We start from the raw sequence: 25,148 nt of genomic DNA, 5'->3' as shown, positions 1-25,148 counted from the left end.
ATGATTATACCTACAGAGTATCTCATTACATCAAGAGTATATGAAGCGACTTCAAAAAGTCCATAGAATATACATATTATAAAAAACCATGCATGGATTTCAAAATTATTTTGCACCAAAATAAACCTACCCTTAAGATTCTGATTCAGGAGGTCTGGGTTTAGGCCCAAAAGTCTACACTTTAACCAGTACCCCCAGTGATTCCGATGTAGGAGCTCCACACCCACACACGAGGAAACAGTGATATAACTGGTTTGAGGACAGCAGTACCACCCTTGCAAATAAATCACTTATTCTTAAGCATCTATTTTGCTTTTTGAACTGATGTCAACTTCCTGATTGGTTTCCAAATGGCTTTGCAGTACTCATTCAGCATTTACTGAGCAATTTCAGTTTTCAGTTTGCAGAGAACTGAACTATCAGAGGCTTGTGCTGTGTTTGGACTGGGGATGGGGAGCAGAGAAGTGATCACATTAAAGCTGTTTCTCAACTTCCTAGCAAAACGACAAATTGACCATTTCAAGATTTGTGAAACAGGTTAGCCAAAACATTACCTAACCACAGTTACCATAATTTACTAAGCTTTTTGGAGCCCCTGTGTACAAGAGGCACCAAGACTTTCTGGGTGAGAAGGTTGATTCTGTAACCAAACTGCCAGGGTTTAAATCCTACTTTCTCCATTTATATTATATGACTATAGAAAAGTTAGCACTTTGGGAGGCTAAGGCTGGCAGATCACTTGAGGCCAGGAGTTCCAGACCAGGCTGGCCAACATGGTGAAACTCTGTCTCTACTAAAAATACCAAAAAAAAAAAAAAAAAAAAGAAGAAGAAAAGTAATTTAACTTTTCTGTGCCTTAGTTTCCTCCTCGTCTGTTAAATGAATATATAACACCTCACTGAGTTGGTACAAGGATTAAACGAAGTACTTACATGCCTAATTGATGCAGATGGCTGGCTCCAAGAATTTAACACTTAACCAAATATTCACTATACTTTTTAGGTTAAGGCTACAAAACCATTGTAAATACACTAAGGAATGATTATAGAGACTGATCGAAATTCTGAAAAAAAAGCGAAAATTTTATGTTTCATTCAAGCAGTTCGGACGCATGATTTTAACTAGAGTGATCTGGGGTTTGTTTGCTTGTTTTTTAAGTTTCCCTAACCCTTGGCTTCTTGGGGAGTTTGATGCCGCACTCAGCCCCAAAGTCCCCCTTAAACTCCTAGGTTTAGCGGAGACGGGGCGGGAGGGGCGCGCGAGGTTGACAAGAGCAGACGCCCCGGGGAAGTAAGACCAGGGCCGCCGGTGAGCCGTAGCCTAGCCCCGAGTGAGGGAGGAGGAGCCGAGGCCGACGCGGGCCCTGGAGCCCCGCGGGCCGCCGCCCCCGCCGGCCGCGCAGCTGGGAGGATGCGGACGGCAGCGAGAGCGTGCGCGGCCACGTGACGGCCGCTATAAGAGCGCATGGGGCAGACGCTCCGCTCCCCGCCGTGCCTCCTCGCTGGCAGCGCTCCCTCCTGGTGCCGGCTTCTCTGAGCCACCAACCTGCGGCTACCCCGGCCGCCTGCGCCCCCGGCAGCACCATGACAGGTACCGCCGCGCAGCCCGCCGCCGCCAGCCCTGGGACTCCGGCTCCCTGCCCAGCCGCCGCCTCCCTTCTCCGCGTCCGCCCTGAGCCCCGGGGTGTTCCCGGCAGGACAAAACCGCCGCAAAGTTGCTGGCTGGCCGCAGCCAGGCGTGCTTCTGCCTGCGTCAGCGGCCGCCCCGCCGCCCCCCGGAGCGCAGAGATGGGGTAGCCGGGCAGAGCCCGGGCCCTCGGCCGGAGCCCTCGTTCCTGCTTCCGTCTCCTCGCCCTTCCTCCTGCTCTCACGGCGAAGGGCCGGCGGGCGGAGTAGCTGCGGCGGAGCCGTGTGGGGGTGGGGAACCGATTCGCCTGGGGGGTCCAGGCGGGAGTCCGGGGCGCAGCGGCATCTTGGGGAGCTGCCACGGCCTCTAGCGGCCCGGAACTCCAGAAAGCGGGGGTCCCGAGGCGGGGATACCGCGGCCTCCGCCCGGCTCCTCTGCCGCCCGCCCCGGCCCCGGCCGCCACGCCGAGCCTATTTTTAGGCCTTTGGGGCCGGGTTGCGGGAAGCCGGGAGTGGGACTAGCGTCCCCGGGCGCGGGCCCCGTCAGGTGGGAGGGCGCCGGCTTTGGCTTCACTTGTTGCGAGGCGTCCGGGCCACTCCACGAGTCAGCCCCAGCACTGGGAAGCTCCGAGTTAGCTGGTCCTTCCGTGTCATTGAGGCTAATGGCCAGGGTTATTACAGCAATTGAACTGCCACAAAGATTGCAGGTGTAACCCAGAGTTCAGCCGTCTTTAGGAAGATTAAACTCCTACCCAGCTGTCATTGGTCTTTCTTGGTCATTTGTAATGTTGGCTAGTCTGGTGTTCTAACCTGTGTTCTATCCCTTATTTAATCTTGGAAATCATCCATATTCTTGCTTCCGTAAATCCTTGAATCCTGCTCACCTTATTACGTTTTTCTCCATTATCGCCTGGAACCTGGACTTCATTTGAGTTAGATGATCGTTCATTTTGCCCAGCTTAAGTATTTTTGGTGCAGATTGACTGGGATGTTACCCATGTTATAATGGGCTGAAGATAATGGAAGCAAGTACAGGCGGATGTTGATGGGCCTGTCAAGGGACAGGTGTCACTGTTCAGAGCTTTCCTAGAGTGTGAGTGACTGGGAAGCTGGTGGCCCTTCGAGGGTGGGGAACCGGTCTTCCTACAACTTAGTAGTTGGCCTGCCATGGGAGAGGGCCTAATAAAATGTGTGAAGATGGCTCTCAGGTCAGCAGCCGAGGGATGCGCTGGCACACTAGGCAACCCACAGCTTGCTCTCACGTTTCAGTGGAATTTCCACTGCTTCTAGCCTCCACCTTGGAAAATGGGCAAGGGAGAATGAGGAAACCCAGGTCAGAAAGAGAAGGACTTCATGACAAAATGTCCCAACTCCCTGGTTAGGCAACTGACGCCTACCAGACCTTGATCTGAAGTGTCCTGTGCGTTTGGATGCCCACCAACTTGCTAATGTTTCTTGGAGATGGAACATGGCCCAGAATTGTCCCAGGGAATGACTGGAGAAATCTTGAAGCCTGTGCTAGGGGTCTTGGGAGGGTGGGGACTGTTCAGTAGGAAGAAAAATCCGTGTGTTTACCTTCTCTTCTGGCAACTAAGTGATTATTGGAGATTGGGGTGCATGTCTGTTGGGTTGGGCGTGGGGAGGGGCAGGGTGCAGGATGGATCTGCACCTTCTTTTTCAAAGAAAAGCAGGCGGGTTGGTTAGGGCTTCGTGGGTGATCTCCAAATCTATTTATCAGTGATTGGTCACTATTTAGATAGAAACATCAAGGAGGGAAGGCCTCTCTGAGGAGCTGATATTTGAGGAGAGACTCAACATTATTCTTCAGGGGTATTGGGGCGGGGGAGCTTTTGCTACAGGTTGAGGAAACAGTTATGTATAAGATGCCTGAAGTTTGAGGCTACGGTGAGCTATGATCACACCACTCCACTCCAGCCTGGGTGACAGAGTGAGACCCTGTCTAAAAAAATACCTACCTACATACATACATACATACATGCCTGAGGCATGGCATAAACATAAGTACCAGAATGAAGAATATGGACTCTGCTTTCAGACTGTCTGAATTGAGTTTGACGGTTGTTCTTGTGCTTGTCTGAAAACACTGCTGTCTACAGTACTTGATAGAAGAAACAGAAGATATACTACTTGATCTCTTCATTACCATCTGTTAATTGCCTGGAGTTCAAACTCTGGGTGTTAAGCTATTGTTTTGTCTGAGAATTTAGCATGTCGGGACTCTAAGTTGGATTTAATTTCTGTAGCTTAATCAACCTCTTGAAGGTTGCCATCTGTGCCTGCTATGATCTTGAACCATTCTTGAAGTGAGTACTTACGGTTTTCTCCCCAAAGGGGCTACAGCTTGATTCATAGAGAAAGTGGATGTTAGAGGAACTGGTTTTGCTGAATTACTGTTTGAATGGGTTCCTGGGGAAAAGGTTCTCTCCAGATAAGATATTGTAATGAGTGTTTTTTTTTTCTTTGTATTAAGATCAGGCCTTTGTGACACTGACCACAAACGATGCCTATGCCAAAGGTGCCCTGGTCCTGGGCTCATCTCTGAAACAGCACAGGACCACCAGGAGGCTGGTCGTGCTCGCTACTCCTCAGGTCTCAGACTCCATGAGGTGAGGACCTCGCTGCCGCCCCAGCATCCACAGGGTCTCTGACATCCTTCTCCCTGTTTCTGACATCATTGGACATTGAGGCCATGCTCTTTTCAGGAGTTGAGCCCGGGGTAGAGAAAAATGAGAGATGCTGAGTGAAGGATTGCTGGATTTGAAACCACCTCCTAGCTTTTGGGAGATATTCCAACTAAATTCTCTTCTGGAAGGTAGTGTGCTGGCCCACACTTTCTGATTCCAGCTAGGAGTGGAAGAAGGAGTCGTCTTCCTTCACTCCATCCCCTCTGGGTGATCTGAAGGAGTGTGTCCAGCATTCCCTACTTACATGCACCTTTATGCAGTGACAATTCATGGCCGTTCCTTTCCCAGGATGGAGCAGGGGCTACATTGTTTCATGTTGCAAACTAGGGAAACTCTCAAGTGACTTAGAAAAGTAGTTATTTTATCCATTGCCAGTTGACATTTGTAAGCTAAAGGTCTTTATTTACAATATAATATACTAGAATCTTCACCAAAGGGCTTTCCAAACTAGGTTTTACTACGGGAAACACACTAAAGGGTATAAACTGCTTCGTGATTGGTTAGTTCACTTTGATCTGATGGAATTAAGTTTTGAAGTATTTGGGCCAGGTAAGATGGCTCACACCTGTAATCTCAGCACTGTGGGAGGCCGAGGCAGTTGGATCACCTGAGGTCAGGAGTTCCAGACCAGCCTGACCAACATGGCAAAACACTGTCTCTACTAAAAATACAAAACCTCGTTTCTACTAAAAATACAAAAATTAGCTAGGCGTGGTGGCGCGTGCCTATAATCCCAGCTACTTGGGGTTAGGGACTGAGGCAGGAGAATCGCTTGAACCCAGGAGGTGGAGGTTGCAGTGAGCCAAGATTGTGCCAGTGCACTCCAGCCTGGGCAACAGAGTGAGACTCTTGTCTTCAACAACAGCAACAACAACAACAAATCGAAGTATCTGAATGAGCTACCTAGTCCCTAGTACTAACTTTTAAAGTATCTGGGCACATTAGTGACTTTGTGATGTGTTTATTTTTGTGGTCTCCTGGCCCTCTAAGAAATTGAAAATGCCCTTTTTGTAACTTTTTTTTTTCTCCCAAAAAGTATAAGCACAGACCAAGGGTCTCTAAAAAGTAGGCATTCTGTATACATACGTATATCTTTCACACTAACACCCTTGTTCCTAAATGGTAATTTAGAAAGATGCCAAAAAGCCTGTCTCCTAATGTGTATGCCCTAATTTGTAGTCTATTAGAATATGTCTAAGAAACCAGATCTAGTCTTACCTTTCCTGTAACCACCATCAGTTTACTTTGGTCAGTGATTCTCCTAACCATTTCTCTTCAAAAACATCAAGTTTACTGTGTGAACTGTAGCATAATTTTGTACAGCTTTGGAGACAGAATACAGTACCACTTTTGTTCTGCATCTCTGATGTTATAAACTTTTAGTATGATACGTTTTTACCCTGTGTTTTTTCTTGTGCTCAATTTAGTGTCTTACTCAAGTCTACCCTCCCGATCCACCATCAAGAACTTTCTAAAATAAAGCCTTAGTTAATTTGGGGCATAGAGAAGTGTTGTACCTCACAAACCAAAGTGAATCTCATTATATTTAAGCAAAGTGCTCAGCATGTAATAAACACTAGTTATATTGGATTCTACAAAATGGGCAACCTAATAAACGGAGCCCTTTATACATTTTTGCAAGCTATTTCCACAACCTATCTGCTATTCAGTGATATAGTAAAATACAAAAACCCAGGAAATGTCTTCTGTGATAATATTTTTTATTTTATTTATTTATTTTTTTTGAGACGGAGTCTCGCTCTGTCACCCAGGGTGGAGTGTAGGGGCGCGATGTCGGCTCACTGCAAGCTCTGCCTCCCGGATTCATGCCATTCTCCTGCCTCAGCCTCCCAAGTAGCTGGGGCTACGGGCACCCACCATCATGCCAGGCTGATTTTTTGTATTTTTAGTAGAGATGGGGTTTCACTGTGTTAGCCAGGATGGTCTCAATCTCCTGACCACGTGATCCGCCCACCTCGGCCTCCCAAAATGCAGGGATTACAGGTGTGAGCCACCACGTCCGGCCTATAATAATGTTTTAAGACACACATTTCATCCTCACCATAAGCAGTTCTTATTACTTTAGTGAAGTTAACTGGACATGCAAATAAACACAATTTGTCCTGGAGTAAAATTAGAACAGATTTAAGGGTACATATTCTACAAAGCAATACATTGTTCTAGTAATTGATGGAGAGGGTAATAAAGCATCAGTCTTGCATCAGTGGGTCACTTGTTCTGAAAAGATGCTAAGTGTGGTTTTCTGGATTTTATTTTGACAGAAAAGTTTTAGAGACAGTCTTCGATGAAGTCATCATGGTAGATGTCTTGGACAGTGGCGATTCTGCTCATCTAACCTTAATGAAGAGGCCAGAGTTGGGTGTCACACTGACAAAGCTCCACTGCTGGTCACTTACACAGTATTCAAAATGTGTATTCATGGATGCAGATACTCTGGTGAGTGTGGCTTTGAGGGTAGAAAAGAAAGATATATATGGTAATAGACACCTATTAGGCATTTGAGGAATGCTGTCAAGACTTGACAGCAAAGTTCAGATAGAACCACTGTCATGAAATATGTCAGGGGATGAAGGAGAGGAGGCCCAGGCTGCCTTACAGCTGTCACCATCTTTTGTGTTGGATGACATAGGGAGAACATAAGAAGGGTATTCTGTAGCAAAAACATTTCTGTAATGCTCTTTCTCCCCTTTGATCAGGTCCTAGCAAATATTGATGATCTTTTTGAGAGAGAAGAATTGTCAGCAGCACCAGACCCAGGGTGGCCTGACTGCTTCAATTCCGGAGTCTTCGTTTATCAGCCTTCAGTTGAAACATATAATCAGCTGTTGCATCTTGCTTCTGAGCAAGGTAGTTTTGATGGTATGTATCTACTATCTTCATGTCTGATAAGCTGTGAATAATTAGTTATTTCTAGGGGCTGCTCTTCTCAGAAATAATTGCTGTGGTTTATTCTGCCTGAAAGGTATAAGAGATGGAGCAAGCATTTTAAGTTGTGCTCTTTTGGGAAGTGTGTGTGTGTGTGTGTGTGTGTGTATGTGTATGTAAATGCATCTTTTTCTATAGATGTGAAAGATTAAACTATGATAGGCAATTTTATAGGATTGTCTTTAAGTTGTCTTCCTGTATCTAATTTAGAGTATGATAAATGTACTGTGATTATTCAAAAATTCAAAACACTAAAAAACTTTAACATCTGTCTTAAACCTAAGTAAATGTAAGCTCAAGAGAGTTTGACAGGCCATTCCAGGAGGATTAAGCATTGTCACTATGGAAACTTGAGGAATAAACCTGATAATTTGGGTCTCATTCTCTCAGGTGGCATAAAAAAGAAGATAGAAAGTTTATATGAATAATCTTTGCTTCCAAACTCTCATTCTCTACAAGGCTGTGTGTCAGAGGTATCTGCAGGGCCAAAAAGCAGAACATTGACAAAGTCAGCATCCATTTTCTATAACATATAAATGTTTTTATAGTTATATTTATACAACAGTTCTGTCTGTGATATAGGGTCTCATATCTTTTGGAGAAGTTGATCAAATGAATTAGTGTGCTTTCGTTTCAGGCCAATTTCTGAAATAACAAGCCGTGTTTTTAAAAACAAAAACACACAGGACAAAACCAATAGTTAATATGCAGAAGGAGTTCTTTGAAAAATTATTTTTGATGGTTCTTTTGAATAAAGACCCAGAATAGAGAAGAAGAAGGACATTCTCTTAGAAACCCTCCCAGCAGTGACTCACCATCAGATATGTGACATTGTGGCAGAGCACAGTGCTGTGTGCTATTCACATGGGGTTGGGCCAGAGGCCTGAGCTCTGCTGGAGACACAGCGGGGGCTTCTTTCCTTCTCTCCCTGTCCCAAGAGTAGATCTGAGATTTGCAGTAAGTAGATCTTTTAGAAATAGCAGAAACAGCCTTTCTCGTTTGACAAAAGATTCAATCCTGGGTGCGGATATGAGGGTTCATTTTCATTAATTAGTTAGAAAGTTAAAAATCAAAATATTAAACTTGAAAACATTAGATCTATAAGTTTGTTAGATTGCTGAGGTTAAGATACTGGAAGTTAAAACATTTCAAATTATACATAAAACTGAGATTGGGTTTTCATTGTTGCTATTCACAGAAATTGAATTCTTTTTAGTTATTTGGCTGAGGATTTGGGAATTGTGGCTATATGAATTGTAATTGAAAGTAATAAGGAAGTTTAAGTCTCAGTTTTATGTAACTATTTAGCTTGTTTACACTGTAAGCTAGTAGTTCTCAAACAAGGGTGATTTTGTCCCCCAAAGGACATTTGGCAATGTCTGAAGACATTTTTGGTTGGTACAACTGAAGGGGGAGGGTGCAAAGGGCATCTGGTGAGTGGAGGCCCTGGGATGCTAAACATCCTGCAATGCATAAGACGATCTCCTACAGCAAAGAATTACCTAGCCCAGCATGTCAGTAGTGCTGAGGTTGCAAAACTCTGCTCTCTACATGCTCTAAAACAGAGCAGGAGTATCTGAACCATCATGTATGGCAGCATCTAACAAGAAGTGAAGTCTTGTTTTAAGCAACCTTAAAATAAGAAAATAATAATGTGTTAAATGTTCTCCGTGGTCAAGACCAAATGAAACTTCTTCACTTTACTGACATGATTTTCGCTCCTGCTATTTTCCTTTCATAGAAGGAATGAAAGCTGTATTAGTATTTAAGTTCAAAAGATGTATTCCTTATTACTGCTGCTTATAAGGAAACAGTTACCTTTGCATAAAAGGAAGAGGAGAGTGTTTTTAGCAGAAGTCCACTATTTGTCTTAACCTTCCCGTCAGAGTGTAGCTTTCTTCACCTCTTCTCCTAATTTGAAGGAAGTAAGTGTAACCTTGTCAGAAATTCAGTGTAACTCTTTTCAACTTCATTAAGTGAGAATCACATTCTAAAGTACATCTTGTGGCCTGCCAACTGCCTGAAATCACATGATTTTAATCATGTAAAGAGAATCCAATTTCTAACCTAGAATACTATTAAATGTTATTGAGAGGTAAGACTCTGGATACCAAACAGTAGTGTGCCATGGTAAATTATCTAGGTTATAATTTGAGAATATGAAACTAATTAATTAACCTATTCTTTGTTAAGAAGCTTGGATGTGTGCAAAGTGTGCGACTAGGAAGCACTTTCTGCTTTTTCAGCCAAGATCTGAAACCACCATGAGATTCTGTCTGTGCCTCTAGCACATTTCATTATTCAGCAGCAGGTTTCCAGGTGCTGGCCTTCCTCTTAGGTATTCCATTTACTGGCTCATTGGTGGTGAAGGACTGAATCTTCTCTGTTGATAGAAATTGAAAGAGGTAAAAAGTCAACTGTGCAGCTGAGAACTTACAGTTCTCAATATGTTGTTTAAATTCAGCAGAAGAAGAAATTTAGCAGTTCTCAAATCAGAGGTTGTGTTCACTTGAAATATGTGTTAAGCTTTACTTAGCAAAGAAAGCTCACTCTGTACCTTGGGAGGCTGCTTCTCTCTGGAGGGGTTTACTATCCACTTGAATCAGTGTGTGAACCATGTGACATAAAGATGTGTTGGACTTACGCTTGATAGCAATAAAATATTTCTTTATGGACAATGACTTTGTCTAATGGCAGTAACCTTTGCCTGTAGTTTTCAATATGTTATTATATAAAAAATATAGTAAAAGTAAATCTTAAAAATTAAGAATTATATAAAAAATAATTTTGGTTAGGTGTCATGCTGTAGGCACTGATGAACATTTTCAGGTGTTCCTTTCACAGTTACCCACATTTTCTCACAACCATAGTTTCTCCCTCCACCACCCCCATAGTCAGTTTTAAGTCCCAGAATTTTCAGCTCAGACCAGTTTTTCAGATGACTGTATCTCAGTGCGAATATCTTGCAGGTCATGTTTTTAACCTCTTTCCTGTGTTCAGCAGAAACTGGTGGGGCCTGGTGTCCACTGACAAGCCACATAGGCTGTTGATGGCTGAGCATTTGCAGCTGCTTTTGCAACCCTTCTCATGCAAAAGAATGTGGCTGTCATTCTTCTAATCACCAGCCCTCTATTCACAGCCCCTCCACCTCTCTATTCTGTGACTCTGGCCAAGAGAATAATCCTAATATGGCAAACCATACTAGGTACCTTGACTTCTCTTTCTTTCTAAAATTCTAGAATGTTAAAATTTAGAACTGGTGACTACATACCTAATTCATGGCTGCTGTCTAATTTTCCATAATGAAGAGTCAAGCTTCTATACTGTTGTATTTTCAAACTGTCTTGGCACTTACTTCATCACTATAATTACGTATTTCCCGAAAAGTTGAACAATAGCTGTTGTGAAATAGTTATACACTAGTATTGTATAGGATGTGACAAGATAAAGTTAACTTCAGGGCATGTTAGCAGTAAGAGGGGAAGAGAGAGATCGTTATATTCTAGGTTCTAATCAGTTTTGCTTCCGCCACATCGGTGAAATGAGGCTGATGAACTTGACTCTTAATTTGAAAAAATCAACCTGAATGCAAGTTGAGGTTTATTTTCTTTTCCCTTGTGACTAATGTATCTTAAGAGTGCTTGTATAGTTGAAGGGTTGAGTGCTTAAAAATTGTTGTCTATTTCGTCTGTATGTGTCAGTTTCAAAAACCTAGGTCAGAGGAATTCATATTTTCTAATTTGGAATATTCCTAAAAAACATCTTATACTCATTTTGATTACTGCAATGTAAATATCCTAAACTTTTGATTGGTGTACTGGAATTTTGGTCTGTAGTTGAATTTCTAGAAAGAAGAAAACATAGTATAGAATAAATTAGTGGCAGAATATTAGGTATGATTTATTTAAGTAGAGTCCAGGATCCGCTTTGAGATCATTATATTTGTGTGTTCCGAATTCTAAGTGGTCATTGAGTCCCATAAGCAGAATACAGTAATGTTTTGAAATAATGTTTAACAGAAATGATTTGGTGCTACATTCTATTAAAGCGTAAAATTGACCCCAGAGCTAGGTTTTAAAATCTTTGTAGTTAATTAGGCTTCATGTTGGACCTGCCCAAAAAAAGAATGAAGGACTGAGATATTTCAAGATAGTACTTGTCTTGTCCAAACCAAATGAGCTCAGAGATTTTGGTGTGCTTCACTTGGTTCCCTGACTTGATAGGTCGGCCTGGACAGTTATCTTACCATGGTGACTTCCCCCAGCCACCTAAGCACTAGGCTGCCTGTTCTAGTAATTTATCAGTTGTTTTGGAAATGACTATGTTCTCTTGCATTTATGTCATTTTATTGATAGATAATAAGTATCTTGAGGAAAAGCAAAAGCCATAACATGTAGTGGCAAAATTGATGAGCACACAGGGTCAGAGATCATGACCCTGTGAGAAATAGAGGAGGAGGAAGCGACTAATGTGTTATATGTGTGCAGGCTCTTATGCTGGTCATTTTACCTACTTTTTCACTTATTTCTCAACAGTCCTGTGAGGTAAGCATTCATACATCCATTCATATAACAAATACTCGTTGAGAGCCTACTATCTAGCTAGCACTGGGGACCTGCCATTGTTACAGTTCAGGACAGCAGCTTGCCTGGTGTCCCTGAGCTGAGGCAAAGTCAGGTCTGAACCAGGGTCCTTCTGAGCTCTGGTTGGGCTATGTGTTGCGGGGAGGAGAGGTGGGGTGGGTGCTGGTGGTGGGGGGTGGCTTTTCCATTCCCAGTTCTCTCACATGGCAGCATTCTTGAGTATGTGTCCTGAGAATGATACAGGATGGAGGAAGATCCTTATTACCTTGGCTTTATGTCAGGTTAATTAAGTAATTTTTCTGAGTAGACAGAGCAGCTGGTATATTCGTCATTTTACAAATGAAGGAATGGAGGCTCAAGTCTTCTATCTCTATTGCTACTATTCCTCCCCTCTGATCCAAAATACCTAAAAATACTTTGTCATTTAAAATCAGCAGCACAGTTCATCGGCGTGCATTGTTTTATGGAGTCTGGAAGTACTTTGAGAAGTGTTACTGTCACCTGTATTTCTGTAGTAGGTTCATTCATTATTTCAAACATCATTTTAATTTCTAATCTGGGAAAAATCCTAAATTTAAGGGACAAAAATAGACTGGTAAGTAATACACATTTTATTCCTGCCTCTATAAAGTTTATATTCTGAGACCTTACAGACATTTAACAACTAGTACACAGTTATGTAATCATGATTCTAGTAAGTTCAGAGTACTAAGAGTCCAGACTAGGAGGACCTGCCTTCGACTGAGAAACTGACATTTAAGCCAAGAATAAATGTTTCCTTGCATGTATGTAATAATTAATAGCTTGATACTTAATAATCTTTTAACAAAATAGTGAAAAACAAAAGCTATAACATGAAGTAGTAAAAGAAATCAGTTATTCTTGGCTTAAATGGGTTGAGGCCAGTGAGATGCAGTGATGCTGGGGCCCAAGCTCCAAGTGCCTGGATTTCCATAAGCCACCTTGGGTTAATCTAATGATCCTCAGTAAATCTCATAAAAATATCCCCAAGAGCTGGGCTTTCATAAGCTGTAATTTATTAATCCTTAGCATGCTCACTATAGGCAGAAATGATTATATCTGCCAAGCATTTTGTAGGAAGTTAGTTTTAAAAAAAAAGTGTCCAGGTGCAGTGGCTCACGCCTGTAATTCCAACACTTTGGGAGGCCGAGGCAGGCGAATCACTTGAGGTCAGGAGTTCCAGACCAGCCTGGCCAAAATGATTAAACCCTGTCTCTACTAAAAATGCAAGAATTAGCTGGGTGTAGTGGCATGTGCCTGTAGTCCTGGCTTCTTGGGAGACTGAGGTGGGAGAATCACGTGAACCCTGGAAGCAGAGGCAGTGAGCTGAGGTCGCACCACTGCACTCCAGCCTGGGTGACAGAGCGAGACTGTCTCAATAAATTAATAAATAGATCGAGGTGAGTCACGTGTTCGTGTCAGTCCTTGTTTCTCGCTCAGTTATAGTATAAAGCACATTTTACTTTAAATGTTTTTTTTTTTTTTTTTTTTTTTTTTTGAGACAGAATTTCGCTGTTGTTGCCCAGGCTGGAGTGCAATGATGCGATCTCGGATCTCGGCTCACTGCAACCTCTGTCTCCTGGGTTCAAGTGATTCTCCTACCTCAGCCTCCTGAGTAGCTGGGATTACAGGTGCCTGCCACCATGCCCAGCTAATTTTTGTATTTTTAGTAGAAATGGGGTTTCACCATGTTGGCCAGACTGGTCTTGAACTCCTGACCTCAGGTGATCCACCCGCCTCGGCCTCCCAAAGTGCTGGGATTACAGGTGTGAGTCACCATGCCTGACCTTTTACTTTATTTACTTTGTCCATCTGTCCCCTTTTGGATTTTGAAGTATCTGAGAGTTGGAACCTATCTGAATCTTCCTATTATGTGAATACCAAATTTATATAATGTTAGACATTTTTATAGAAATGACATTTTTAAGAGTTATTATCCTTTGTTATAATAAAGTCATTCTTCGAAAGATTGTAGTGCTGCTCAAATTTTAATATGCAGACAAATTCCCTAGGGATTAAAATGTGGCTTCTGATTCTGTAGGTCGGGTGGGGCTCAACAGTCTGCACTGCTCTCAAGCTCCCAGGTGATGCCCATGCTGCTGGAACCCAGGCCACAGCTTGAGGAGCACTATTATAGGGGGAGCATTCCTTTGACTGAGATGCTGGGGCTCATGTCTAAATCAGAATTAACTCACTGCCCTGTTACCCACAGTAGACAAGCCAGCTGCCAGCAAACTATGGAAGAGCACGCAAAGTACACGAGCATTGAACAAATGCACAGATTTAAAAAGACACCACTTAATTCTGTTTCTGTCTTAGGAAACAAATAGTCCCAGTTTCTGATCAATGCTGTGGTGTGTCCATGGTTACCAGGTATGTGACCCTGCTTAAAAGACAGAAAGTATCAAGTCTGTAGTTGCAAGGTGATTACGTAGCATTTGGGCAGCTGGGTGGAAGGATGATTCAGAATGAGATACTTGCTTTTGTTCGCAAAGCAGATGCAATGTGCCCCTTGTTCATTTCCTTTCTCCCTGTCTCTCACCTGTGTTACCACACCCTGGCGTACCGGATCACAGCTGCTAGTGATGCCTGCTAATCATGTTTGTTGGCTCTGAGATGAGTGAGATTAAAAGTATCTTAACCTGTCAGATTAAATAAAGCTGCCTCTGGAAGTCTGACTAAAACGTGTCGGACAAAAGTTGTAGGGTTTTTGTTATGGAAATTCAGCAGTCTTTAGGGCATCCTTGTGTGTTTTTTAACATAGATGTGCCTAGATTTGCATTCTGCTTTGAACTGTGCTATCATTTAAAGATTTTTCTAAAGAGAGGATACTGGTAACACCATACATAGATTTTTCTGATGAAGTTAAAACATTTGCCTGACCTTGAAATGTTGAACTGTGCATTTGGGAAAAGATGGTTAAGATTTCTAGACCGCTGAATTTAAAAATTCAGCTACAGACTTCTAGATGGTATTTAATTTATTTTTAATCCACAATTTTGGACTAAATTATAAACCTTTGTAGTCACATAGTGAGGTCAGTGGCCCTGGAAGTTTTACGACCTGTGTTGTCCCCTCTAGAGCCAAGGTTCTTGTTGAGTGTTTCAGGATTTGCCAATTTAACAGGCACTGTTGATTCACCAGTTCTACTTCAGTGCCTTTTCTCTTCCTCCTTGCTCGTTTTCTGTACAACCAGTGCTTCCCAGCCTCCCTGTGGCACACAGCTGATGGGCAGATGATGTTTGTAGGGTACCTGAGGGTAAACAGAAACGGCCTGTTGTGGCCAAAGGCAGCCAGCCAGGGACTTTGAGGGATCAGCAGCTCTGACTCCTGTTTCCCAGGCTCACACAGGTCGGATTTGGAAGTTCTACTTTACAACTACGATTTAGGCCTCCATGGAATTAGATTTCTTTACTGCATTATGAGTAGCTGTTAGTCATTTTAAGTGGAATTGCTTCAGTTAAAGGTCTTACAGTGTCCAGGTTCTCAAATGGGATAAATGTGTAGAGTTTTATTATTAATAATCCTTTATAACCTATACATATTTTTCTTTTGGTAGTATGCTTCATAATAAAAATTAAAAGTAAAGAATATTTAGAAAGAAAAGGTCTAAGCACAGTTCTCATTCTTGCCTCTAGTTGTATTACTAATATTTTAGCATTACAAGAGTAATATAATATTAGGAAAAATAGGGGGGAAGGAACATCTATTATACCAATCTCCTAATGCAATTATTTTATTTACTTTCTTTTAATATAAATGTTCATTAATGTTTATGTTCTTAGTTTTAATCACAATGTATGTAGCTGTATATCTTTATATAACACAGTGTACTGATGTTGTCTTTATAGACATTAGTTTTAATTGCTGAATAATATTCCATGAGTAGTTAGTATTACAATATACTAACTATTCCTGTGTGGTAGAATGTAAGTCGTTTAAATTTTTTCTGCTGTTACAGAGTATTTTCAAGATTCTTGCATTCATTCCATAAATAATTTGCTAAGTGTAAGGCATTCTGCTACATGTTAGCATTATAATGGTAAGCAAAAAGCCATAATCTCTGTTCTTGTGGAATTTAGCAGCTAATTCCTGATTGTATTTTGCACGTTAATTGTAAGAGTTTTTTAAAAACCTGTTCATCTTGAGAGAACTGTAGATTTCCATGCAGCTGTAAGAAATAATACAGAGAGATCCCATGTACGCTTCATCTGTTTTCTCCCAATGGTAATACCTTGTATAACTAAAATGTGTCACCCCAACCAGGAGATTGACATTGGAACAATCCACCAATCTCACTCAGATTTCACCAGTTTTGTATGTATTCCCTTTTCTATGTGTATACGTGTGTATATATGCACTTTCGGTTTTTATGCAACTTTATCACATATGTGGATTGGTGTGACCACCACCATAGTCAAGATGCAGAGTAGTTCCATCACAAGAACCTTCATCATATTCTGTTTTTTTTTTTTTTTGAGATGAAGTCTCACTTTGTCACCTCGCCTCGAGTGCAGTGGTGTGATCTCAGCCCACTGCAACCTCTGCCTCCCGGGTTCCAGCTATTCTGCCTCAGCCTCCCAAGTAGCTGGGGCTACAGGCGTGTGCCACCATGCCCAGCTAATTTGTGTATTTTTAGTAGAGACGGGGTTTCACCATATAGTTCAGGCTGGTCTTGAACTCCTGACATCGTGATCCGCCCGCCTCAGCCTCCCAAAGTGCTGGGATTATAAGCATGAGCCACTGCTCCTGGCCCGTCGTATTCTTTTACAGCCACAACTGCATCTCTCATTCTTTCCCTCTCCCCTGGCAACCATTAATTTGCTTCCTATCTCTGTAATTTTATTATTTGATGTTATATAAGTGAAATTACATAGTATGTAACTTTGTGAGATTGGAGTTTTTCACTCAGTGTAATTAATTTAAGATTCATCCAGGTTATTGTATCTCTAGTTTGTTCCATCTTATAGCTGAGAAATATTCCACATGGATGTGCCATATCCATATACCTGTTGAGTGACATTGGAGCTGTTTTCAGTTTGTACTATTATGAACAAAGCTGCTATGAACATTTCCTTAGCTTTTTTTTCTGTTCCCATGGAACTGATTGGCAGTATTTTGATGATTATGTGTGAAAGGAAATTAGTTAAGACTTCAGGCCTCTGTACCTCAGCCATTAGTGTCTAGTCCCACATTTGGGGTATCTTTGTGGAATCCAAAATAAGCCTTTAATGAATGGCATGATGTTTTGGCTTCGATAGTTTGTGCCTCAAAATACATTCATTTGCCTATATAGCTAAAATTGTCTTTAGTTCTCATGTCTGTCCATTGTCTTAGTCTATTGAGGCTGCTATAATGAAATATCATAGATTAAATGGCTTATAGAAGAAATATATTTCTCACAGTTCTAGAGGCTGGGAATTCCAAGATTAAGGTGCAGCATATTCAGTATCTGGAGAGGGCCAATTTCCTGGGTCATAGACAGCTTTTTTATTTATTTATTTTTTTGTTATAACTGCTACATGTGGCAGAAGAGGTGAGGGACCTCTCTTGGGCCTCTTTTATAAGAGCACAAATCCTATGCATGAGGGCAGAGCCCTCATGACCTAATCACCTTCCGAAGGCGTCACTCCAGGTACCATCAACTTTGGGGTTAGGATTTCAGTGTAGGAATTCGGGGGTATCTAAACGTTGAGTCCATTGCATTTTTGTAACAGTGAAGCATATTCTGTTGCCATCTTTATTGTCCTTTAGAACTTATAAGAGTGAAACTGATTTTCTGTTGTTCGTCCCTTGAGGAACACAGACCTGTCAGGGGTGCTGTTTAAGGAGGGCTTTCCTCATAGACAATCAGTGAATGCCTTTGATTCTTAGAGTTGATTGAAGGTATTTGGAAAGGATAGAATACGCAGAGGGTGGATAAGGTACACTTGGACTTTAAACCTAAAGTCCTGATCTTATTACTTAACTCCAAAAATTAAATAGAGCTCTAGATTTTTGAAGTCTCCTTGAAAACTAAGGATAATTGAATAGCGATGACAGCCAGCTGGACTTGTTGTATGTTGAGAAAGGAGCTGGATTTTTCGGCAAAGGCGGCTGAGGAGAGGAGTGACTGCAGTATTCCTGCCTGACACTTAGAGCAGGTGTCTGCCTGCCTGCCATCCCCATACACACTCGCATGTATGCACTCATGCACACGCACACGTACCGTTAACTCCTGTTCTACTGCTTGGGAGACTCGTTCTGAGCGTGTTTTCTGAAATCTCATGAGTCTAAAATAGAAAGCACATGAAATACATGGAAGAATGTGTCTTGTGTTGTTTTTATTTCTTTTGAATGAGTGGCCATGATCCCCACTTTCTGAGGAAGATATGAAGTCCAGGAACCCCAAGGGTTGAGCAGACACTTTGCTGTATCATTGTAGCTGGCGCTGGCCACAGTGGTGACTGAGCAGAATCTGCCCAGAGACTTTTGGTCAGTGGTGGGAGACTGCACCATAGGGTTAACGTGGCCTTGTGGGCCCTCTGTTGATAAGCCAACAGTTGTGGGCCCTGGAAAACAATTCCGTTGTTCCAGTTTGCTCTTTTTTACTTTTTGATTCTTTTTGTCCTATTACACTCAGGGGAAAGTCTGAAATCTTTAACTGGAAATAAAGTGTAAAACCTGATCCCTATGTGGTCTGGTCCCTGCCGCCTTCTCTGAGACTCACCTGGTGTCATGCAATTGATTCCCGCCGAGTCCACTTAGGCCACCTTCCAGGCCTTCTATCCATAGCCTCATGCTCCTGCCCACCACAGGTCTGTGGTGTGCGCTGTTTTTGTTCTGCCTGGAACACTGTGCCCTGTCTTTCCCCCATCTGCATTTTTCGGGTGTGCCTGTGCACCCCTCAGATACTGGCTTAAACACAACTTGCTCGCGGAAGCCTTCCTTCACCCATCAGATGTCGCTCAAGCCACTTCTATGTGTGCCTGTAGTACCATGTACATTCCTTCACTGCATTCATCTCCATCTGTGCGATGTTTGTTGACTTGATTTGCTGCTATTGGTGTCTCCCACCTGACCCTTGTGAAGACAGTGACCCTATCTCTTTGTGCACTGTTGACTCTGCACTGCCTAGTACAGTATCTGATACATAGTAGCTGCTCAATAGATACTGGTTGAATTAATGAGTTAAATCAGAGAAATGGCCACTCCCTAAAATGTTTTCAATTGGCGTGTCAAGGAACTTATTAAAAAATGGGGGCCAGGCATGATGGCTCATGCCGGTAGTCCTTGCATTTTGGGAGGTCAAGGTGGGTGTATCACGTGAGATCAGGGGTTCGAGACCAGCCTGGCCAACATGGTGAAACTCCATCTCTACTAAAAGTACAAATATTAGTCTGGCGTGGTGGCATGGACCTGTAGTCCCAGCTACTCAGGAGGCTTAGACAGGAGAACTGCTTAAACCCAGGAGACAGAGGTTGCAGTGAGCTGAGATTGTGCCACTGTACTCCAGCTTGGGTGACAGAGCGAGACTCCATCTCAGAAAAAAATAAAATAAAAATGGAATTAGTGTCTATTTTTAAAGGTCCAGTTATGTGCTCCTATAAAATTCTTAAACTGTCATAGAGATCTGTTAACTAATTTATATATTTTTTTCTTTTAGGTGGGGACCAAGGCATACTGAACACATTTTTTAGTAGCTGGGCAACAAGAGATATCAGAAAACACCTGCCCTTTATTTATAACCTCAGCAGCATCTCTATATACTCCTACCTCCCAGCATTTAAAGTGTAAGTGCAAATGGTTTAACTATTGTTGGAGATGTTGAGGGAAGAGAAGGGGGGTGTAAAATTTGGGGGCTGCCTCATTGTCATTCTGAGGGAAATAACAGGTAGATACTTTGAGGAAAGTTTCTCTTATAAGAACCGTGGCTGCAGTGGGGAGAAACCTTGATGTTATTGATTGCCTTGTGCTTGACCCTAGGGTACTTAGCTGCCTTTGGGACAAGGTTCCCATCAGTTTCTGGGGTTCATGGCCCTCTGGTAAGTTATTCATGTGTCATGGTCAAAAACACAGGACTCTTAAGCTCTGCAGACTTACAACTTGGAGGAGTTGAGTTTGTGCTCTAACTCAGTGTCTTCCCTATACTGTCTGCTGAGCCTTGGTTTCCTTCACCTGCAAAAAGGTGTTAAAAGCTCCCTCAGAGTTGTTGTGGGGATTAAGCCAGATGCAGGCAGCAGTGTTGCTGCTGTGGCTAAGAGTAAGGACTCTGGAGCTAGATGACCTCACTTCACATCCTGCAGTGACCACTTCCTGGATGGTGACCTTGGCCTACTTACTGAACTTCTGCCTCCATGTCTTCATAGGGTTATTGTGGGCATTAAGGGAGGTCATCATGTAGCATGGTTAGAAGAGGGCCTGGTCTACCCAAGTGCTCAGTACTTGTTAGGTTGTTAGTCATTTTTGTTTGAGAGAGGCAGTATAGTGTTCAGAGTGTCATAAACCAGAAAGGCAGGGCATATGTCCTCCTAACTTTGCCATTTATCTGCTACATGACTTAAGACTTGGTGCCTCAGCTCCTCCATATGTAAAACAAGGAAGAAAATAGTACCTAGCTCACAGGGTTGTCAGGAGGATGAAGCAAATTAATACATATAAAGTGCTCAGTGGACATTTGTTGTTTTTGGTAATGTGCTTGTTTAGCACAGTCCCTGCTGCAGTTTTTTTTGTTTTTTTGAGTCAAAGTCTCACTTTGTTGCCCAGGCCGGAGTGCAGTGGCATGATCTTGGCTCACTGCAACCTCTGCCTCAGGGTTCAAGTGATTCTCCTGCCTCAGCGTCCCTAGTAACAGGGATTACAGGCATGCGCCACTACACATGGCTAATTTTTGTATTTTTAGTGGAGATTGGGTTTCACCACATTGGCCAGGCTGGCCTTGAACTCTTGACTTCAGGTGACTGCCCACCTTGCCTTCCCAAAGTGCTGGAATTACAGGCGTGAGCCACTGCTCCTGGCCTCTGGTATAGTTCTGATACACCTTACAGCTAATACAGCCTTGTTGCAATGTTTACCTCACTGTTAGGGACAGGATCCTATTATTTAGCCTCTGACTCATTTGTGTTTAACTAAGAGGATGATTTAGATTTCTTGAACAGGGGCCTAGCTGTCAGGTTGATCCTGAGACAGTCGTGAGCAGCAAAGCCCTTCACTGAGTTGGGCCAATCTCTGTCCCATATGGACATTCCTGAGTTAGCGGAAAACAAAGAGCCTTTCACTCCTCATATTTCATTATCCAAAGTGCTTTCCATAAGTCTTACACCACAGTAATGAGCATGTCTGGCTTTTTGTAGCAGCAATGTTTCCTTTTCTGTTCTTTTCTGGGAAGACTCTGTCAACGTCCTCCAGATAAGGATTAGAAGCATCTTGTGTTCTTTCCTCCCTAACTGTTCCCTTGGCATATGTCTCCAACATATTACATTCTCTTCCCTTTGTACAATGGGAACAAGCAGACTCTTAGACACACCAGCTGTGTTCTGAGGAAAGCAAACAACAGGATTCACTGTCAGGGGAGGAATAGGAGAAGCATTATTTTCACCTCTCAGTCCTTGGCCTTGTAAAATACAAACCTGTCTCACATGGAAATGTGAACCTGATCCATTTTAATCCTTACTTATAACCCTGCTAGTTTGAATAGTGTTCCTGCAAACCGTGACAGTATGGCCCCTAGAGCTGAATTTGTCTATAATAGGACATTTGCTTATAGTTCAATTGATTAAATTCAGTTTAGCAAGCAAAAAGATGACAGTGCAGAGGAGAAAGACTTTTGAATAGTGTGACTATTCCACTCAGTCTTGCACAGTGAGTGTGTGGTTCTGTTTAACTCCATCTGTTTTCCACCTTACTACCATTGAGCACATTGTACGTTTCAGGGATAGCCTGGTTTATGCAGACACTGCTTGCAGTACTTTTATTTTAACACACAAGAAGCAGATGGAGCAGAGTTAAGTTTTGAGGAGTAAGACAGACTTAATTTGCTAGAACCTTGGCCTTTCTCTCTCAAGAACCCAGTTGATTTTATATCTTCCAAATGAATTGCCCCCAAAAGTCCAGTTTGAGATCTAAATTACTGAAACAGGATGGTTTTCTTCTTCCTGGCTCAATGAGTGAGTGCTAATTTTGGAAATCCCCTGGGTTTATTGTAACCATAGAGAATATGACACACTGGGAAAGTTGGGAGCAACTCCGTCCATCAGGCAGATTTCAGCTGACCCAGGGCCAGCCGGAGATGCTGCTGCTTCTGTGCACCTCGCTCTTGTGGGGTTCAACTCCACGTTTCTGTGATAAGGCTACTCAGAGCCATGCTTTGTCTCGCCCATTGCTGCCTATTGAATATTTAAACCAGATCAGAGAACTCATTTTCCCTTCCCTCTGCCAGAAAATATATTTGCTTTTCTTGTGGAGACCCATCCAGAGTCATTTTTCCTTATATTCTTTTATATTTGGGCAAGACTGAAAAGGTACAGGTGGTTACATTTCTTTTTTATTGTAAGTTAATATAAAATTGTGGTCCAAATGTTTTTTTAAATGAAAGTAATCCATTACAAGCATTTCGGTCATCATTGCTACTCTCCAGAGATCCCTGTGAATTTGAAGGCCTACCCTTGGGTTCAGAATAACCTTGGTGGTCTCCAGGACTAAGTAGCCCTATAGTATGCTGGCCTTTCCTAGGACAGCATGGGTGGTGGCAGGTGGAATCAGAGACCATGGAGTGGTCTGGAGCAACTTCGGCTTCATGGAAGAAAGAATGGAGTGTTTGTGTCACCAACTCCAAATAACCATGTACTAGGATGTCCCCAAAGCAGTATTTAGACACCCCAGAATCTTAGAGTCTTGGATATCTAGAACATCGTGGCCTTTGGTCTTACATGAAGCTTCAGCTAAAGGATGCCCTGGTATAAAGCAAACTTAATATGAATTTAAGCCACAAAGCAGCACATCTAGTGCCTTTCTCTCTGTACCATTTGGTTAGAACAAAAGATAAAGGAAACAAACTTTAATAGTTTTATCACTTCGAATGACTACTCAAATATAAAAAAACAGAATTAGTATTGTTTGTGTAAGGGAAGATCCTTTTTAACACAGCATAATTTGAAAACTAAAATGTTTGGTTTAGTAATTTTTAAGTTAGTTTGTAGTATTGCATCAGAAAACAAATCATAAATGCATTTCATTTTTTTGAGATGGGGTCTTGCTCTGTTGCCTAGGCTAGAGTGCAGTGGCACAATCACTGCTCACTATAGCCTGGACCTCCTGAAGTCAAGCGATCCTCCTGCCTGAGTCTCCTGATGAGTAGCTGTGACTACAGGCACGTGCCATCATGCTCAGTTAATTTGTGTGTGTGTGTGTTTCATAGAGACAGGGTTTTGCCATGTTGCCCAGACTGGTCTTACTCCTAGGTTCAAGTGATCTCCCACTTCAGCCTCCCAAAGTGCTGGGATTATAGGCATGAGCCACTGTGCCCAGCTCATAAATACATTTATTAATAATATTTTTGAAAGTGCCTAGCATAATGTTTGGGATATTTAGTAGATTTCTTAGGCTTTTAATAAGTTTTTTTTTTTTTTTTAAGTTTTCTCTAAATGAAGGTTTTGTTTCATCCAGATAGCATATACTTTGGTTTGTGCACAGTACTGCAAACAAAAAATCTTATTAGTCTTTTAAAAATCGTTTAGTTCCATTTTTGCTTTCTATTATATCCACTGACTAAAAGCTGTCTAGGAATCTCATGTTATATAAAACACACCTTAAAGCAGAGAGACAGAATTCTCTGGTATTGCTTCAAACCACTACATAAATTAATTGGTCAAATTGATTGAGTACAAAGTCTCATTAACCCAGTACTTTCCATATAAATATTTTGTTTTACCCTTTACTTGAGTTTAGATATGACCAGAGACCTGGCCTAATGAGAATTAAATATTTTTTCATTTATTTTACTCTTTTAAACATTTCTGAAGATACTCATATTTCTTTCTTTTTTAAGAATCAGACTCATTCACTAAGACCTTATCAACCCTATTTATCAATATTTTCCCCAAAGGAATTAAACCTTTAGTGTTGTGAATTCTGTTGTCCCTGTGTAGTTCTGATTTGGTTATTTTTCTTCGCTCCCTGAGACACGTCCTTGGCTCTAACTCTCCACGTAACTATTGTTATTGGAAGTCTGTTTTCATTTCTTTTCACACTCATACATATTCACTCAACCTTGAGGCTGACTCAAAAAGAGTTCGGGTCACTCTTTTTCTCCAGCCATTTGTTGGCCTGCTGGTCGTTCATTCGGTTGGCGAACCTGGAGCATGTACCTTGTGCCACACTTTCAGCTCACTCAAGGCCTCAAAGATGAATAAGGGAGCTTGGAGTCTAACCCACTTAGCCACTGCTTAGATGTACAGTTTCTTGTATGGCACATGGCACAGTCTGTCATGGTTCGAGTGTTAAGAAGAAGAATCAAGCAGTGGTTGCACAGATGTCTTGTTCCCTCTTTCTTGGTGATAGTGGGGCCCCATTTCACAGCGTGGCTGTCTGGTCATTCTGACCTCATCTGAAGTGTTTATCTCTATCAGATGATCTGTCCTCAGATCTCACTGCTGCATATTCTGGTGCCCTACCTAAGTCTTTATCACCAAGAGAAAAGCTTCCATATCAGACCCAACCCAGCCTTTGGATGCTGCTCTGACAATAGCAAAAAGGGCACAAGGAGTGAGATCGCATGGGCAGAAGTCTGGGTGAGGAATGCTATATCAGTCGAAGAGGGAGCTCATGGGAAGTTAAAGGTATGAGGACTGAGTGGAAGAAGACATAATTTCTTTGGGAGGCCAAGGAGGGTGGATCTCTTGAGGTCAGGAGTTTGAGACCAGACTGGCCAACATGCTGAAACCCTGACACTACTTAAAAAAAAATACATATATATAAATATATAAAAATTAGCTGGGCATGGTGATGCATGCCTGTAATGCCAGCTACTCAGAAGACTGAGGCACAAGAATGGCTTGAACCAGGGAGGCGGAGGTTGGAGTAAGCTGAGATTGCACCACTGCACTCCAGCCTGGGTGATAGAGCAAGACTGTCTCTAAAAGGAAAAAAAAAAAAAAGACATAACTTCCTCAGAAGTCTTAAATCTGTGGGCCACAAACTGTATTTATCACACAAATATGTTTTATTTCTGCTACACAGAATTTTTGTTTAAACTTAATTGTCAATGCTTTAAAAATTAGGGAGTTTCACAT

General features: G+C 42.2%; 1 protein-coding gene across 3 annotated transcripts in view; it reads left to right on the top strand.

Moving 5' to 3' along the window:
* Positions 1-1,216: 1,216 nt before the first annotated feature.
* GYG1 (glycogenin 1) overlaps positions 1,217-25,148 on the top strand; it is a 36,743-nt gene continuing 12,811 nt past the window's right edge. For 2 of the 3 annotated variants that reach the window (XM_021934759.2, XM_021934756.2), the window contains exons 1-5: positions 1,217-1,590; positions 4,117-4,252; positions 6,613-6,787; positions 7,048-7,210; positions 19,526-19,652. In XM_021934759.2, the coding sequence (XP_021790451.1) occupies positions 1,584-1,590; positions 4,117-4,252; positions 6,613-6,787; positions 7,048-7,210; positions 19,526-19,652 (608 nt within the window). In that variant the 5' untranslated portion in view covers positions 1,217-1,583. The remainder of the gene's footprint in view (positions 1,591-4,116; positions 4,253-6,612; positions 6,788-7,047; positions 7,211-19,525; positions 19,653-25,148) is intronic. The other variant, XM_021934757.1, reaches the window with a different exon arrangement.

This window comes from Papio anubis, chromosome 2, assembly GCF_008728515.1.
Source record: "Papio anubis isolate 15944 chromosome 2, Panubis1.0, whole genome shotgun sequence".
Lineage (NCBI taxonomy): Eukaryota > Metazoa > Chordata > Mammalia > Primates > Cercopithecidae > Papio > Papio anubis.
This window is presented reverse-complemented; position numbering and strand designations above follow the sequence as displayed.